At 51.7% G+C, this 18,763-nt stretch overlaps 2 protein-coding genes across 5 annotated transcripts in view; one reads left to right on the forward strand and one right to left on the reverse strand.

Moving 5' to 3' along the window:
* Positions 1-18,763, forward strand: part of NADK2 (NAD kinase 2, mitochondrial) — a 367,514-nt gene that overhangs the window by 292,015 nt on the left and 56,736 nt on the right. The window lies entirely within an intron of this gene.
* On the reverse strand, positions 549-18,437 carry LOC126036255 (uncharacterized). The gene is made up of 17 exons (XM_049795786.1): positions 18,381-18,437; positions 17,638-18,070; positions 17,048-17,343; positions 11,464-11,526; positions 10,907-11,037; positions 9,644-10,045; positions 6,029-6,305; positions 5,550-5,652; positions 4,069-4,204; positions 3,657-3,782; positions 3,368-3,552; positions 2,934-3,038; positions 2,192-2,299; positions 1,669-1,820; positions 1,416-1,522; positions 1,204-1,261; positions 549-623 (listed from the first exon to the last, which is right to left on the reverse strand). Exons 1-17 carry the CDS (start codon positions 18,435-18,437, stop codon positions 549-551), a joined length of 2,814 nt encoding a protein of 937 aa, XP_049651743.1.

Here is an 18,763-nt window from a genome sequence, read left to right on the forward strand (position 1 = left end):
GCGTGGGCTGTTAGGGCTGGGACCATTTTGTGGCGTAGCGCCGGCAAGATGACGAAGTACGAATATGTGTTTGTGTTGATTCCAATTTATTATATAGCCTTTGCTTTAATGGCGGTTATCTTAATAGTTCTCTTAATACTTCTCTTTTGTCCTTGTAGCTGTTCGTGTGAACGGCCGTAGTTTTTTTTTTATTGACTCTCTGTAACCTTGAAATGTGTTTTAATATTGTAGAGTTAGTTAAGTTTAGAATAAAAGTTGATGTTAAGTAGATGTTGTTGGTTATTGGATGTTGTTGTTTAACCTATTTAGAAATGTTATAAGATAATTGTTATGATATCGTTGGTCATTCATATTGTTGCCTAATGTAGAAGTATTGTAATAACATAGAATAAGCCTTAAAAAGCCAAATAATTTTATGTTGACCTTTGGTTTTTGTCTTTGTTTTATTATGGAAATTTGTTAACTTGGTTATATCGTTGTAGCATGCACCTTTTCCCTCTTTCTCTCTCTCTCCCTTTACTTTCTACGCCACCACGAGGACAGCAATGTCAAGCCACGGGGTGGATGTAAGAGACTGTGTTGGTTTGCTGACTCGACATCGCTGCTGCCTCGACATCCTGTTGCTGTAGGGGAGTACGCACAAGGTGTCCCTGAAGAAGCCACCACATCCACGCCTGCCGAGCTGTGCCTGCCCACAAGCAAGGTGAGAAAACCACCATGAGCACCTGGGCATGCGTCCATGGAGGAACAGGGGGCGGCACACAGGATAATGAGTTCTGAAGAAATGGGTGGACTTTTCTGAGAAATCGTGGGGACTGGAACAATAAAAACGAACTGCGTACTCCCCTCTCGCGCGCGTGAAAAAACCTGGACTTGGAAGACGCCTGAAGGACTGTAACATCTGGATTAGAAGGACAGACACCTGACTGGCAGCTGAAGAACCCGACCCTCCAACACCAGCGTCGGAACCGACTCAGCAGGACGTTGCTGGCTTTGTGGTGGTGGTAACTAGTCTTGCTACCTCTCTTCCGTTCTCTTGCTTAGGTCTGTCTCTTTCCCTTCTTCCTCACTCTGTTCTATTGCAGTTATTGGTTGTTGTAGGGAATAAAAGTTGTAAGGTTGTACAGCATTTGACCTCATTTGTGTCGTAATCTCGCTCTCGGGATCATTTAACAACCCTCCCCGATATTGGGTCGGGACAACCTCTGCCATCTTGCACATCACGCAGACAGCTGCCAGCCACAGCCCACCGCAGTAGGCACTGTCGGAGCCAAAGGAGAGAAGCATCAGCAACGTGGGACACCCCATGGGTTGCACAGAGCTCCCACAACAGATGGGGACCACAGTCCAGGCTCTGAGTTACCTTCCCACCCCACAAGACCCATCTCCAGGCCCCACCGGCCTCTCTTGCTCACCTGGCTCCATTGACCACCCACGCATCATACGTCTGGTCAGCAAAGCCACCATTTTCGATGAGCCCATCATTATCCATATCAAACTTCAGCTCCGACTCCATCACAGCCTGCGAGAGAGGCAGGAGATGGTCACGCAGCCCCCGTATGCTGGCAGCCCCTCACACTCTGCTCAGGAGAGTCCATCCTCTTGGGATGTCGCATGGCTCCCAAGTGGGGAAGGGGGATGTGCCATGGTCTGATCTCCTCCCAGTACCTGGCAGACTGGCCACATGTCCCGCAAGTATAGGGAGTCACGTGTCAGGTAGTAGTCCCGGTACACCTGCAGCACAAACTTCAGGTTGAGGTCCTTCCAGTCGGCTGTGTCATGCATCAGGTAGGCATTGACACGCTGCCACGGCTCATCACCTAAGCAAGGAAAGAGCGGATGCAGCAGGGCAGCAAGCAACGAACGTCCTCTCTCCTACCCAGGAGCAAGGTCCCAAGGGTGCTGCGATTAAACTGCACTAAAATAACATGTTGCATCCTGTGCCACCTCTAGTGAAAGCAGCCTTCCTGCTGCTGCTCAGCTTCCCTCTGTCTCCCTTGTGCAAGCTTCATGCAGTGTGGTCCTCATCACCACCCCAAATCATCCAAGCTTTTCGTTCCCAGAAAATAAACAGTGTATTCCATGCATCATACCTCTTTCCCACAGCTCGGGAGTTAACTACCCTGAGAAAGTTATGTGAGCAGACCTTCACCCCCTCTGCCTGCCAGCATGCCCGGCCAGATCACCTCACCTGGGTCCCCAATGTCACGCGGCACCACATTCTTCAGCTTCACCTGGGCTGTCTGACCACACATCAAGTACTGCCGGGGCTGGACGTCCTCGTTCACCACTGTGACAGCTGGAGAGGACACAGAGCAAAAGGCATTAGAAAGGCAGCAGGCACTGCAGCAGCAAGCTCCAAGCGCAGGCAGGGCCACCAGCACACCAGGCTGCCCGTTGGGGCTCCGGCTGCAAGACCACAGCCCTCTGCAAAGGGGGCTGCTCCCAGTCTCCCCTCAGCAGGGGACATGCAACTGTCGCCACCCCCTTAAGCAAGGTGGTGGCAGCACCCAGGGCTGGGAGGGAACCCCAGTGGGCTCAGCCCTCCCACAGCCCAGCAAAGGGCTGTGCTCCACCACTGGCCAGGCCGAGCAGCCTCCAAGCCCACCCAAAGCATCAGGGTCTGCAAACAGCTCCATGCTTCTCCTCTGCAAGGAGCACAGGGAGAGATGGTAAGACCAGGGACTTCCCAGGGCAGGCAGAGCCAGCCGTGCACCCCAAGTGTGGCAAGAAGGCATCCCAGTGCTGGCCAGACAGATGCTGAGAGGCGGCTATGTGGGGGGTTTGCAAGTCCTGGGCCCAGCAGAGGAGCTGGAGGGGGATGCTGGCTCCATGGCACAGATTTCTATGGCAGGTGCTGTCCCAGATCCTCCGTCTCTTCTCTAGGCGAAGACAGCAGCAGGCATCAAGCCAGGGTCTCCTGGGTCACTCACCAATGTCATACTGCAGGCTAATCTGCAGCTTGGGCCACAGCGTGACGAGAGCAAAGGAGGCATAGAAGTGGACATCGTAGGTGTTGTACATCCGGTACTCCTGGCCTGCAAGGACCGGGGAGACAGTGAGGGGGAAGGCAAAGTAGGGGCAGGTCCTCCCTCCCACACAGCCCAGGAGGGTAGGCTCTTTGCTGGCACAGGCAAGGGCTCCCGTTAGAAGTGGTTTTTATTCTCTATGTATAGCACCCAGGAGTCTGAAAAAGGTCTCGTGACATGTCCTACAGGGCTTGGTCCTGCAAGGGGTTTTCCTGGGAACAGCGCTGCTCCCTAGCCATCAGGGTGTGAAGAACATCCCCGTGGCAGGTTAAAACCACCTGGTGACAGCAATGGGAAGGGGTTGAGTTGGGACCATCCATCACGTCCCTGCAAGTTACCTTCTAAATAAGCAAACCTTCCATACTCCCGCAGGACAGGGAGGAGGTGGGAGAGGCCAGCCCCCGCTGGCCCCTGCAGGTCCTCGGCATGGCAGTCCGGGGGCAGCTCCACCCAGATGGTCCCCCCATCCGTCACAAAGTACAGCTCATTGAAGAGGGCCGACTTGTACCAGGAAGGCAGCTGGCTGTGGGCAAGAGGGAAACTCAACCACGGTGGCCCAGGCGGTGATGCTCCTGCTCTGACCAGCCCCAGGAGGCCACTGGGAAGGTGCTCCCACCCCTACCCTACCTGTTCTCCAGGATGGGCTTCTGCCACGCTTCAATCTTCCTCTCCCACTCCTCATAGTGTGTCAGGGCATGATGCGACAGGGCAGGAGCAGCATCACCTCCGCTACCAAAAAAACGGGTGTACCGCCTGCCGAGCAGGGGTTTGGTGAGTATGCCGTGGGCTCAGCCTGGGAAGCCCACTCGGCTGTGGGAGAGGGGCTGGATTATAGTGAACACCAGATTAATAATGCAACTGCTAGTGCAGAGGTGTTGAGGAGCAGGGGCTGGCGAGAGGGTCCCCTCCATGAGCTGGCAGGGCCACGGCTGCAGGGAGCGGGTGGCACAAGGCTCCCCAGGCGGTACTGAAGCCTGGAGGCAGGGAAAAGGGGGCTGCGGGGACATGAGCCAAGGCCCACTGGAGACAAGCCACCCACCTAAGGTGCAGCTTCTCCTTGGAGCCAAAGTAAACACGGGGCATGTCCCAAGCCAGGGCCAGCTCCAGCGTCCTGTGCCGCCGGGCAGGCACCGCTGCTGCCGTCACCTCCCCCTTCTCTGTCAGGCTGCTTTTACCTGCTGGGAGAAAAAAAATACTCACAAGTGACCAAGGAAGCCCTACGGGGGGGGAGGTGGGGGTGGTGGTAACTGATGCTCCCATGCACTCCAAGACAGACAAGACTATTTGGGCATGCCCCAGCCTCCTTGCAACCTGGAGGGTACATGCCCAGAGTTTTAAGGGATGACATTACCGCACATGAGTAACTGCTTTTTGCAAGCAGGAAAAAATACCTGCTGTGGGCGAGGGGTTAAAAAAGTAAGTCATCAAAGCAGATGAAGAAATCAGGCAGGAAAAGCCACCAGACATGAGTGGAAGGGACAGGGCATCCCATGACTAACTGCGTTGCACTCAGAGACACTGTGAAGTTCTAGTGACAGTCATCATCTCCAGCTTTTTGCAGGGTGCTTGAACTATGCCCATATTTAAGAAAAGCCCGGAGGCAGCTGGATAATTATATGCTGGTTCTGACATGTTTTCCACGTAAACTCATTAAAGCAACAATTTGAACAGAAGCACAGATCCCAACTATGATAATGGCTGGTATTCATGAAGGAAAACCACATCCCAATAGCCCGGTGAGCTCTGAGTGCATCTAGGCAGGAAACTTGGTTTTCCGGAAATATTTATGTAAACGCTTTATTTACATAATTTAAGCTTCAAGAAATCTTGCAAAGGCCCAGTGCCAGCATCACTAGTTTGTCAGGATCATCCTTGTTCAAAAGCTGGCAGAGACATAATGCAAATGGTCACTTTTTATCGCCATAAGAGATTAGCAGCAAGGGCTGGGAGACACCATGCTACTTCAAGGCTTCTGCCAAGGTAGTGAGCAGACAACTGAGGATGATGTAGAAGTATCAAGGGAACACCACTGACCTGCAGGGAACTGATAGAGTAACAAGAGGACAGCAAGTGATGGCAGCACCAAACCCAAGGACTGCTAAACACCCACTAGAATGAATCTGACAGCGCCCAGCTCACAGATCTGGCAATGGGAACCTGGGGAACGTGGCTGGCTATCACCCTGACTACTCAGCAGAAATCTCAACTCAGTGTGCAACCCTACACAGACTAAAAAGATAGTGGCATGTATAACTAACATAGCTGAGAACAGCCCCATACTGGTGTGAACAGCTTTTGGAGAACCATAACAATGACAGCGTGACTAGCAATGAGAAATTTGGATACAGCCTAAAGCTGGGAACGAGCCGCAGCGCCACGAAGGGCTTTTTGCGAAGGCACCGAGGTGGCCAGAGGCAGGGAAATCCACTCTTGCGTGGGTGCCTTGTGCTCCACAACCAGCGTGGCAACCCATTCCTCCTGCTCCCCTCTGCCCATCCCATGGAGGACGGAGGGACTCACGAGCGGGGGAATCCAGCCTGCCGTCCTGCAGGAGGTCCTGCCACACCTCTCTACCCGATCCGGTGGGATTGAATGCCGTGAGGTGGGTGACTCCCGTGCCTGCCTGGGGAAGGGAAGAGCCTCATCAGGGGCTGGTAGTTTTGAGGGGCAGATGCAGGCCCCCTGCCCCCAACAACTCTGGAAGCCCACACTCACTCCCCACATGCTGCCCAGCAATGCTAACTCTAAACCTACTCACCCGCTGTCCTGCAAGCTTTACCCATAGCTCCTCTCCTGGCACCCACCCCCAGAGAGGATGCCCTCAGGGAATTCATGTCCCCACTCCTGCTCCAGCAGTCAGGCAAGCGCTGAGGACCGGTGCTGACCCCAGCCCATTGTACACCCATCCTTCACTAGCTGCCTGGCAGCAGCTCCCCCACATTCAGCAGGGCTGTGCAAGCCCACCAGCAAGAGCCACACCACCAGTGCCAGCCCTTTACCTTCTCTCTGGCGGAGATGGCGAGGGTGAAGGGGTTCACGCGTGTGCAGTGGTGCAGCAGGACTCCAGCAACCCGCTCGCCGTCCTTCTCATAGGCGAAGGGCTCATTCCAGTGCCCTCCGCTCCCGTCCTCCTTCGTTCCTGTGCCATTCTGCAGGCTGAACATGATGGAGACATCCACATCTTCATCCTTCCCATTCTCCACCTCCCAGATGAACACTCCTACCGGTAGGCTGGAGTCCTGGCAGAGACAGACAACACTGCGTATAGGGCTGGTGCTCCATGGTTAGCCGTCAGAGCGTCATTTCTCCCGCTGCTGGGAAGACCACATGGGATGCAGCAGGAGCAAGAGTACCACGAACAATCGGTCTCACAGTCCACTGCCAAGCTGGGGAGCAGCAGCAGGAGCAGAGGAATTCTGGGGCCAGGCAGTACAACATTCAGATCACAAACACTGGGCTAGCAAACCCCACACCGGTTTGTGGGGCTGTGTGCTCAGAGAAGCTGTGGATGTCCCCTCCCTGGCAGTGTTCAAGGCCAGGCTGGATGGGGCTTTGAGCAGCTCAGTCTAGCAGAAGGTGTCCCTGCCCATGGCAGGGGGGTTGGAACTAGATGATCTTTAAGCTCCCTTCCAACCCAAACCATTCGATGATCATTCGATGATAATGCACAGATGGAAAGCAGTGTTTAAGGCTCCGACGGGTGTCTCGCCACCCATCTGCTCAACAGGTTGATACAGGCTCACGTGCTTTGCTGGGGTAAGAGGAAGGTCAGGTGTGTCAGCAGCACAGCCTGCCGCCTTCGCCTGGGGCTGGGAGCGAGCAGGAGCAGCATGCAGGAGCGGCAAGGCATCCCTTGCTGCCATCCTGAGCTTCCGCATTGCTGTCGGGGTTCCTCCTGCCTGGGAGCATCACTGAGTGGAGACATGTCGGAAATGTTGGGAAAGCCCAGCTGGGGAAGCCCAGCTAGTAAGCAGCTCTTCCCTTGGGGATGGCAGGCAAAAGCCAGCTAAAACACTCTCAGGAACACACAGCTGACAAACCAACCCACAAGTACAGGCTGAGAGCTTCCCAAAACATTACCACCGCATGCTCCGGGCAGTAAGGCCGCAGCTCTGGACCTGCCATTCCCGGTGGATGGGAGCTGGGATGGTCACAGGACAAAACCAAAGGCAGGAAACAAGCAGTACAAAGAGTCAAAGCACAGGAGCAGCTGTCAGAGCTAAGCACAGGAAAAAAGGGGTAACTCTTCCAGCACCAACTGTCCCAGGAGGGGCAAAGCCTGCCAGGGTCCCACGGCTACAGAGCCGGCAGCTGGCACTAGGGACAGGGTCTTGGGACGGAAGAGACCAGGCTGGGAAAGAACATTAACAAGGTGGCAAGCCTGGGTGTCTTCAGGCAATGCTGAGCTGGGCAGGAGGGACCAGGAACTCCTCTACTACTGCAGCATCCCTGGACGCACGGGCAATGCTCAGGGGTCAAAAACTCACCAGCTCCAAGCTTCTGCTATCACAATGGGACACACTGACCATCACACAGTACAGGCCTGTCTCTCCTGTGCCAGTGTGACGCCCATTTACAAGAAGGGTCAGAGGGAGGATCCGGGGAACTACAGGCCTGTCAACCCGACCGTGGTACTGGGGAAGATTATGGAACAGTTTGTCTTGAGAGCACTCATGTGGCAAGTCCAGGACAAGTAGGGGATCAGGCCCAGCCAGCATGGGTTTACGAAAGGCAGGTCCTGCTTGACCAACCTGATCTCCTTCTATGACTGGGTGACCCACCTAGTGGATGAGGGAAAGGCTGTGGATGTTATCTTCCTTGACTTCAGCAAGGCCTCTGACACTGTCTCTCACGGCATACTCCTTGAGAAGCTGGCGTCTCGTAGCCTGGATGGGTGCACTCTTCGCCGGGTGAAAAACTGGCCAGATGGACGAGCCCAGAGGGCTTTGGTGAATGGGGTGAAATCCAGTTGGCGGTGGGTCACAAGTGGTGTTCCTCAGGGCTTGGTGTTGGGCCCCGTTCTGTTTAATATCTTTATCAATGATTTGGACGAGGGGATCGAGTGCACCCTCAGCAAGTTTGCAGATGACACCAAGTTGGGAGGCAGGGTCGATCTGCTCAAGGGTAGGAAGGGTCTACAGAGGGATCTGGACAGGCTGCATCGATGGGCCGAGGCCAACTGTATGAAGTTCAACAAGGCCAAGTGCCGGGTCCTGCACTTGGGTCACGGCAACCCTGTGCAGCACTACAGGCTTGGGGAAGAGTGGCTGGAAAGCTGCCCGGCAGAAAAAGACCTGGGGGTGCTGGTCGACAGCCGGCTGAATATGAGCCAGCAGCGTGCCCAGGTGGCCAAGAGGGCCAACAGCATCCTGGCCTGTATCAGAAACAGTGTGGCCAGCAGGAGCAGGGAGGTGATCGTCCCCCTGTACTGGGCACTGGTGAGGCCGCACCTCGAGTCCTGGGTTCAGTTTTGGGCCCCTCACTACGGGAAAGACATGGAGGTGCTGGAGCGTGTCCAGAGAAGGGCAACCAAGCTGGTGAGGGGCCTGGAGCACAAGTCTTGTGAGGAGCGGCTGAGGGAGCTGGGGCTGTTTAGCCTGGAGAAGAGGAGGCTGAGGGGAGACCTGATCGCTCTCTACAACTGCCTGTAAGGACGTTGTAGTGAGGTGGGTGCTGGTCTCTTCTGTCAAGTAACTAGTGATAGGACAAGAGGAAATGGCCTCAAGTTGCGCCAGGGGAGGTTTAGATTGGATATTAGGAACAATTTCTTCACCAAAAGGGTTATCAAGCATTGGACCAGGCTGCCCAGGGAAGTGGTGGAGTCACCAGCCCTGGAGGTATTCAAAAGACGTGTAGATGTGGCACTGAGGGACATGGTTTAGTGGTGGGCTTGGCAGTGTTAGGTTAACGGTTGGACTTGGTGATCTTAAAGGTCTTCTCCAGCCCAAGTGTTTCTATGATTCTACTGCAGTAGGGGTAAGACAGCACACTTCAGGATTTATGCCAACACACACTGGGGCTCTACTGAGGGAAAATTACTCAACATCTGCCCGCTCTCGGGCTTCTTGCATTTTTTTTCTGTGAAGCATCTGGTACTGGCGGTACAGAGAAACTGCATTAGACTGGATGCGTGGTTCCAACGAACTTTTAGCCAATTCCTTCCTTTTTGTCTTGAACTATTCGGATTAGAGGCAGTTTAACACCAGGCCTGCAACATAATGGCCTGAAATTGCTCCCACTTGAACTGAAGAATTTGGGCCCGTTATCATTTAAGCGAACAACGGGAGACACAGGCTAGGCTTTATAAACTTGCTGCACAGAGCATCTGGAAGGAGGGGACCGTAGCACCTTTTTTTGCTGACACTGCGCGGGGTTCATGTCAGCATGGCAATAACCACAGCGCTGGGCTCTGTCGCTTGATGTTTCGCCTTCCTTTTGGAAACAAAACGCCTCAAAAATCAACTACCAAGCGCAGTTACCGAAGGAGGCTGCTGCTAAGCAAAAGCCGCGGTTCTACTGGAGGGGACAACAGAGGTCCTCCGCGGTGAAACCACCGAGGAGCGCAGCACCACCGCCCTTTTTAAGGGGTTCGGCTTCGCGGGGGGCATTTTTACGACGCGCTGTGTCTCCACCGGCCGCACAGCGGCTCAGGTCGCGGCGGCGGCGGCGGCGGCCCGGAGGCGTCCTCGGGCAGCCGCTCCCGCCGCCCCCGGCTCCGGCGCCGCCCGCCAAAGCTGCCCGCGGGGCCGCCGTCCTCCGAGCCCGCGGGCTGCCGGCCCCAGCTGCTGCGGCCCACGCCGCGACGGGCCACCGGAGGCAGCTGCCGACCGACCGTCCGCCGACCCTTCCCGGGCTGGAGGCGGCGGCGGACGCCCGCCCGCCGTCCAGCCCTCACAGCCTGGTGAAAGCCCTGCAGCGTCCCTCCTCTCCGTGCCGCCGGGCGGCTGCTGGGATCGCGGCCGGGCGTTCGCGACCCCGGCGGTCTGCGGAGCCGCGGGACAGCGGCTGCAGCAACCCTGGGGGGGGTGGTTCACCGCGACGGGAACCGAGCCAGCCCCGGCCGCGCTTCCCCTCCGTCGCCACGGCCGCGCCCGCCGGCAGCCCGGCCCGGCCCGGCCCACCCTTGCCCCGCCGCCAGCGGGCACCCACAAACCACCCCCTCGGCCGCCAGCCCGCCCCCGCTCGGCGGGAAGCTCCTCACGCCCCTCTCCGCGGAGGGGGCCGCCCGCGGCTGAACTCCCGCCCGCCGCCTTCTCTCAGCCGTCGCCGGTAAAGACGGCGCACGGCCGCTTCCCCGCCCGCCCTCTTATGTTAATCGGCCGGGCTTTACATATCCCCTCCCAACGCCCGGCCCCCGCCAAGAGCTTGCCCCGAGCTGTCAGGGCAGCAGCGGCGGGCCCTCACTCCCCCGCCGGCTCCGCCGCCGCCGCTGCAGCCTCCGGCTCCGCCTCCGGCTCCGGCTTCGCGCTGCCCGGCGGGCAGTGTCCCCCCGCGGCCCCGGCCGTTCCCCTCCGGTGGCGGCTGCGAGGGCTGCTCGTCGCGGGGCCTCGCCTGACTAGTCGTGAGGGGGGGGTGGCCTAGGCAGCAGCTAATGAGACCAAATCCAAAGCTCCAGACTCAGCTGCATCATACATACCTACGTAACTGCATACATATATACATATATATATATATATATATAAAAAAAAAGTAGTACTTCCGAGAACCTCATAATGAGAAACCAGCCAATTCCTGCTTGCAAAGGGAATGTTCTACATGCAGGTACACGGCGCTCCTGTGCAGGCTGCGGCGGTTCCGTCAGATCCCGGCACGATGCGAAAGCCCAGCCGGGCCTCCCCGAAAGGCCAGACCGGCCCAGTGACCGCTGGGCTCCGCACCAAGCTGCTCGCCCGCAAGAACAGACGGCCCGCAGGTCCGGCTCCCGCAGCGGAAGGTTCAATCCCAAGGAGGAATGCCGCACAGGTAGGTTTTGCTGGGTAACGTTTTTGGAGCGTCTCCTCTGTTCCCCCTGCAAGGAGGTTTCTGGAGAACGGGATGAACACAGAGAACGTGCCCGTTGGGTAACAGCGTTGTGGGTGATGCAGAGCAAGAGCTCGGCTGGCTGTAGGTTCTTTGCTGCAGGTTTTTAGTGGTAATCTGCCAGGCATCTCCGATTTGTATTTTAGTTGAAGGAAAGACACGGCCAGGTAGTGTACGCTTGGGGTTTTACTTGCAGAGCACCCCAGAGTGGTCTCTCCATCTTTGACCCCCCCTGTTGTTTCAGCTTTCCGCAGCTTTCCAAAAGGCCGGCCCTGGCAGCGGGTGGGAAGAGCGCTCGCTTCCCTGGCTGTTCCTCCCTGCCCGGCACACCTGGGCAGGGAGAGCGAAAGGGGCCCAGCCTGGCTCCCCCGCGAGGAGCCTGACTACAGAGGCGGCCAGCAGAATCCTTTCTCACCTCGGTAGTGAGGAGGGCCAAGAATTGAGAATGATTTATGTGAGCTTGTGATGGTAACATTTCCTAAGAGGATGCACAAAGAAACAAGGGCTAATAGCAAGGATATTTTGCAGGTGATGCCACCAACCGTTTTTTTTACCACGCAGGCTGACGAATGAACCCAAAACAGCAAAAGGAGGCATGCGCTTTCAAGGTCTAAACCTGATGCTAGGACTGATGCAGTTTAGAGCGCTTGGGCTAATTTATGAGTCAACCAGCCTTTCAGCTTGTGCTTAGTGTTGAGCACACCTAGTCCAACTTACAGGCCTAAAATTTAAGGGGGTGTGAGCGTTGTTGGATCACGGCTTGATTACCTGTGTAGTTCAACCTCTGCACAAAATCCCCGAGTGTTACTTCCATGCTACTTTGTAGGGATTTATGAAATTTAATATTGGTACAATGCCCTGAAAATGGTAAAGCTTTATATGCCTATGAATTTTACTGCCGTTCCATTGAGTATTTTACAGGCTTTTCTGATACATTAAAAATGCTGAGTGCTGGCTTGTTGGAAGTTTCAGTGCTTGGGAAACAAGTTTTGGTTCCATACTTTGGCACAGCCCTGCTGATCTAGTGACACGGTTACTTCTGTCATTGCATCACTGCTAGAATTACATTATAGTGATGAGACTCCCAAAAATACTTTCTTCACTCTAGCGTTTGAAATAAAGCCAAGTAGGTTTCATTTCTCTCAGGAATTGTGTTAAAGTGTTGGCTGGGGCAGGGGTTTTTTCGTTGTAATGCCTATTTATGTCTTGCCCGTACAAAGATGAGGACTGTGCTTTACGGAGATAAATGGGTGTGATATATGCTGTATTTATAAACACTTTTGCAGGCTGTCAGCTGAGTTTCCATGGCTAAAGAGAAGTGTGTTCATTTTCCAATCTCATATGGCATGCTGTAAACCCGCAGTGGAAGCTAGGAGTAGTAAATGGAATCTGGGGGTAAAAGAACCCTTTCCACACTGATAAGAAAACTGTAGTTAGAATCTGTAGCATTGCGAAGAGTGGCTGAAGAGAGGCTGAACGGGCCGTAAAAAGTTAAGGCTGATTCTGCACAGCTGTGCCTGGGTGAAGAATCCTTGCTCCCATAACTGGTCTCACTAAGGACAGTGAAATTATTTATGTGGGTTATGAACTATTTGCATGGCAAAGAACGTGCAAGACGGGAGCCTTAGCAGTACAGTTAAGCTGTCCTAGGAGAAATCCTTCCAGGAGTTTTATTTTGCAATAGTCAGTTGGGTGAACTTTTCCTTTCCTCTTTCCGAGTATGATGAAACGTCTTTGATGATGCACCCTCTGTTGATCCAAACAGGGATCTGTGAAGTTATTTATCAGTTCCCCAAACAGTATTTACAAGATGCCATCCGAACCCAAGATAAGCAACGTACTCTTTGTATTTAATACAGTGTTTGAGCTGCATGCAGTGCTGTGTTCAGTAGTCTCTTCATGGGCCACTGAAGTACAGTCACTTCTGTAGCAATCACAGCCAGGTGGCCAAATGTCTGTTGTGTAGGTTTGAGTTCTCTAGAAAGAAAATTCTCAAGAATGTTGTTTTTCAGAAAATGAAAGGCTTTGTCCAAAATTTCATCTCAATATGTTTGAAGGACTTTATTTTAATAATGCTGAAACTATTTCTTCTCATAAAACAGTTCCGCGTGGTTTGGGACCAATTATTCAGAACAATTTCTATTGAACATTTTTGGAAAATCAGGATTCATGAGAACTTGTTGCAAATTTATTGATCCAGTGACACTCTTCAATAGAAGAGTATTCTAAAAGAAAAAAATTCAATTAGCTTACAAGCCTGGAAATATGACTAAGATACTGAACTTAAAAATTTGTGGCCTGTATAGCAACATGCGTCTCTGCGTATGGAGAACTCTTCTGATTAGCATTGAAGATTTGACCAGATTAGAATTTAATTTGATTTATGACTCTGTTTATTTTCCCATTTTGTTTTTAGTGGTTATTGATTTACAAAACCTACCATGTACGTATACTGGATTTACATGCAAATTAATTAATCAAGCTTATTTCACAGTGTCTTCGCAAAAAACCCCAAAACCCCGAACCGTAAGTTTGCTTGGAAAATCCTGCCATCTTGGCATTAGAACTGATACTAATTTTTAATGGAGTTGTCCTAGAAAGTACTGAATATGCTTCATAAGCAGAAATCAAAAGTGTGAAGGGTAATAAACGAGAACCTGAAAGTAGCTTTCCAGGTCCATATTTAGAGCCTTAAATAAGTGACCTGATTTTCCAAAGGTGCTGAGCAGCCAGTCATGCATGTGAATTCCACCTGAGTTCTCAACTGCTCAGCGCTTCCACAAACAGACCTGTTACTCGGGGTCAGCAATTCAAAATTTTTAAAAAGCTTTTTCTGTATCTCTTAAAGTTGGCCAATTTTATTAAGTTGGGTGCCTAAAGTACGGCTCTAGGACATCCCCATTTTGCCTTATGTCACCTTCATTATTTAAGTTTTGGCAGAGGAAAGCCTGGCTTACGTAGCGAGGTCACTGAGGGACCCGAGAAGTTGGCTGGCAGCCTTGCCGCACTCTCGCTTGGCTGTGAACTGACTCTATTTTATGTTGCGATGTTCAGTATTTAGGAAACAGAAACCGCGGTTCTACTGCAGGTTTGGCAAATCCTGTTCTTAGCCAGAAGGTTTTTACTATTTTTTCACCTCTTTTTAGATGAAAATGGGGCATCTCTGGAAATACTGACAGATGTCTTTTTTGTATCAAAACCCAGACACAATATTTAACCGTGAGCCTGAGCTTGGATAGCAAAGTATTCTGTTAATTTATCCTACTGCATATTTTCACTGTATGTATTTCTCTTCTGCCTGTTATTGCAGTTTATCTTGCGTATAAGTAGTTTTCTGTGGTTTTGCAGCATATTGAACAGAAATTGGTCATATTAGTACATAGTTTATCTCTGATGCTCCTTGAGACAACATGTTAAGGGACAGATCATCAGCTAGCATAGTCAAGATAATTCCTTTTTTTTTTTTTTTTAACGTGACGATACAAATTTCTGGATCCATGTCTTCCACTTACATGCTAGTCCATTGTTGCCTTCTTCACTTACCACAAAATACGAGGCACAATATTTTGTCTTAGTGTTTTTTTCAAGTAATAGCTGTAAACAGCATATATATTCATAAATAGCAGAGGCAACACTCTCCCTTGGTTTTTTTTCCTTAGTATTTTAGTATTGTGAAACTACCTCCGGGGATGTCGGAACTAAAGTCACAGTAAACCTACTTTTCTTCTTAACATCTTCCGCAATTACGTGTTCCTGTTGAATGCAAAACAAACAAAACGGCAATGTTATGTGCAAGAATTTGTTGTTATTTCTTAATTTCATTTGGTGTGAGTTCTGTGACTTGGCAACCATCAATCTAAGCAGTAACATAAAAATGCAGTAGTGTTCTGCTTTTATTTTTGCAAATTATAGCAGTAATATACAAAGCTAGTAAAATTCATGCTATGAGTGCAGAAACTTGCTAATACTATGTCGTAGCCTTATCTTTTGACAGGATAAAATTATAATCTGATTATAAAATTTCATGTAGTAGTTTTTGTGTTGTGTAACACTTACTAGGATGTTGTGAGGGAAAGCTAGATGCAGTTAAAGGTTTTGTAAGTCAGTGACATTGCTTGGAGATGATATAATTTTCCAGCATCTTATTCTATTTGAGAAAATGATCTTTGATTAAGAAGGTATTTTCTTTCTTTCCTTTTTTTTTTTTTTAAATTTTTTTTTACCGTGTAAAAGTAGAAAATTGTAGTTTCTGTTTCAGAATTAAAAGTTTTCCTATGAGGTGCAAATGGGATTGCTACAAACCCAAAGAGGTTCAAGTTGTTACTTTAATTTAAGGAATTATGACAAAAACGTCATTTTTTACAAGTCAGCTTTTGTTATCAGTGTTAGATCTTTGTTGGCAGTTATGAACTACCAGGTGGGGTTTTTTTCAGGTTTAGTGTGAAGGATTCAGTTTTGTAGGTAAGCCAATCTGAAATACCTGATTGCAGGATTGGTAGTAAAGAGCTATACAAATAATATATAAAGTTGTGGGAAAAGTAGAAGCTCAGGCAAAATCCATTGGATTGGCATTAGGCCTTTATGGAAATTCTCTGGATGAAACTGTTGAAAGAAACAACAGAGACATGAGAATCCTGCCCCCTAACTCGTCAGTGGCACTCAATTGACAAATAGAATAAAAAATGCCTACTGCCAGCTCTGTGGTGAAATATTTAAATTACAGGTTTTCGTATGACTTTCAGTGGACCCTAGTTAAAAACTTTAATACAAAGTAGAAAAGCAGAACACCATGTAAAGTGTATAACCTTACATTTGGTAAGGTACTAGGTTAATTTACTGGAAAAGTAGTTACAGCTTGCTTCAACGCTGACTGGCTAGTCCCTGAAGAAGGTATTGTCCAGTCACTGAGCAAGAATTTGAAAATCCAGGTGAAGTTGCATACCTCTGACACCACAGAAAGCCCAATTGCTTAAATAGTTACTCAGTTTTGTAATGAGCTCAAAGGGATCACTAATCAATGAAATTGATTTGAACAGAACGCAAATTTGAATGAGAAAATGAGTTTCTGTACTTCCTTTCTGTAATAGTATACATTGCTAAGACTGGAAGAGGAAAATAGGATTGACGTGTAAGAACCGTAATTGCCGTCAAACACCGATGCCTGCATTTTGGCACTTTAATGCGTATGAAAATCGGTTTGATTTTTAGGTTTGATGGGCCCTCACAGCCTCTCATTGGAGTCAGCCATCCCGAGTGATGTGAAACCTTCTACTGTTATGTTTTATAGTTGTGGGTTCCTAGCCCTATTTTTCGATAGGAAAATGTGAAAGTATTTGCCATGAATATGAGTTAAGATGCTTTCTGACTTCTGGCAAGTTTGGTGGTGGTGAAGATGCAACAGAATTGATTTTCTTTTGACTCTGAAAATGTCAAAATTAACTGTTTAAAAGTCAGAAGCAAAAAACTTTTATTGAGGTCACAAATTCCTGTCTTATCCTCTTAAAGGTTTGAGTTTGTTTTGCTTTGCACTGTCAGCCACTCTTGACATATAGCTTCAGGCATACGACTGCCTGAAGATTGGAGAGAGATTTGGGCTCATCTTTTCTCCACTGGGCCCTTAGCCCTCACAGGATCGTCCTCTGGGCAAGACGGAGCAATAACAACAAGAACTCTAAAATTTTCAAAACCATCAGCGTCCCGCTTATTCTTTAACATATACGTTTTGTGAAGTTTCTACAGCTTTAGGAGAAGCAATAGCAGTAAAAGTGAAGGGTGGTGTGTCGCAGCAAAGGCTGAAGGACCCCCACACCTCATGGACAATGCTGGCTTTTGGGACGCGAGCCAAGTTGGTGAAAGCAATTTTACAGCCTTTCTTGCATGTCATTCTGACCAGTGCTTCCCGGGCTTGGGCGGCAGCCAGCGATCACTTTTCCCCAAATGCACCTCTGCAATTTTCTTTCAAACGGAACTCGGTAAATGCAGTCTCCGTCGGGGCATACCATCACTTGCCGGTTGCCTTGCACGTACCGCGCGAGGCAGAGCGCCGAGCAGGGCGGCAGAGCCCACGCGGGCCGAGCCGTGCTGAGCTGATCCGAGCCGAGGCGAGCCGAGCCGATCTGATCCGATCCGAGCCAAGCCGATCCGATCCGATCCGGTCCGATCCGAGCCAAGCGGCGCAGGCAGCAGGCCTGAGCGGCGGGTGCCGTTCGCGGCGCGGCGCGGAGGTCGGAGCACGTTTGGTGGTGCTTCTGCCCGGGGCGCGAGGCCGGAGGCAGGGAGGCCGTGCAGGCGAGGTCTCAAACAAGGGAACCCGGCGCTTCTGATGTGTCTCCAAATGTGAGGCCAGGACCCTTCGAGTTCAGCGGCGTCAGGGGAACGCTCGTGAGGGACAGAGAGCCCCACCCGTGGTGGTTACTGACGGGCGGACAGACAGACAGACGGGTCCTGGTGATGGCTGACAGACGGCTCCTGTGCCCGGACTCTTGGCTGAGGCTGGCGGGCGAGTCCAGCCTCTGCAGCCAGGGGCGGCCAGCCCACTTGGCAGGTTTTTCTGGTCGTTTTTCCAACAGCCCCTCTCACCCACAAGTACCGAGCTGCTGGGGACTGGAGCGGCCCAGTCTCAACCGGGCGCTAGCCAGCCTGTGCCCGCCCGTGTCCCGCCGGTGAGGGTGAGGAGGAGGAGGAGGAGGAGGAGGAGGAGAGGCGGGCGGCTCCATGCCGCCCCGTTCCCCCTCGCCGGGGCCGCCGGGGTCGCCGGGGCCGCCGCCGCTGCCGCCGCCGCGGGAGGGGGGTGCGGAGGCGCCTCTCCTGCTGCCCGCAGGCGGCCGTGCGGCCTGTCGGCGGCGGCGGCCTCGGAGCGGGAAAAGGAAGGCGAGGACGGCGGAGTTGCCTCCCGGGGTTAAAACCAGCGCGCTGGCACGGCGGTGGCCGCTCCTTGGTGGCCGGCCTCGTCCGAGGGCCGCGGGTAATCCCGCCTCGCCGCCTCGGTGGCCGCCGGCTGCAGGTGTCTCGGGCCTGCGTGCCTGGGAGGTTTAGAACGTAGGGGGGAGTCGAGGCATAGGATCCATCCATAGTTATAGGACACATGCATAGTTAACGCGAACACGCCTGGGAAGGTCGTCCTGTGGGTGGCCCGATTGAGGAGTGAAGGTCTTACGGATGAGCTACAGGGAATGCTGCTCAGGAATTACAAAAAAGGTTTTCTTCGTCTGGGTAGAAGCAATACAGAACCGCAAAAACGATAAATAACCGTGGCAGCGTCAGCAGCCTCTGACTACGTCTGCAGACGGAAGGAAAGTTTCCCCTTGCGCTCAAAAGCGGTCGATGTGGTACGTCTTTTGTATCTAGCGCAATATCAAAATAGGAATATTTCTCTGTAAGAGCTACCATTATACCCTAGCTTCACATGTTGCTGTTGGTGATCAACCAGTTACCAGTTTTTCTAGAGGAGCTTCTGGGTTTTTTGAAACTATTACAGGAATTCTGTTGTTGTTTAAATTGTAGTGAGCTTTCCTAATTCCTTCAAACTCCCTGCAGCCTTTTAGCTCCAGCAAAAGTTCACTCTGTGGTAGAAGGGCAGTTCCCTTTTCACAGCAATTCACTCTTTGCTAACTCCATGCTTTGGAGCAGTAAATCTACTTTTAGAAATAGTGCTAGCTTCTGAGCTTTGAGAGGTAGGTACTGTGGAGAATATGGAGGGTTCTGTAGTCATACTT

Source organism: Accipiter gentilis, chromosome Z (assembly GCF_929443795.1).
Source record: "Accipiter gentilis chromosome Z, bAccGen1.1, whole genome shotgun sequence".
Taxonomy (NCBI): Eukaryota; Metazoa; Chordata; class Aves; order Accipitriformes; family Accipitridae; genus Astur; species Astur gentilis.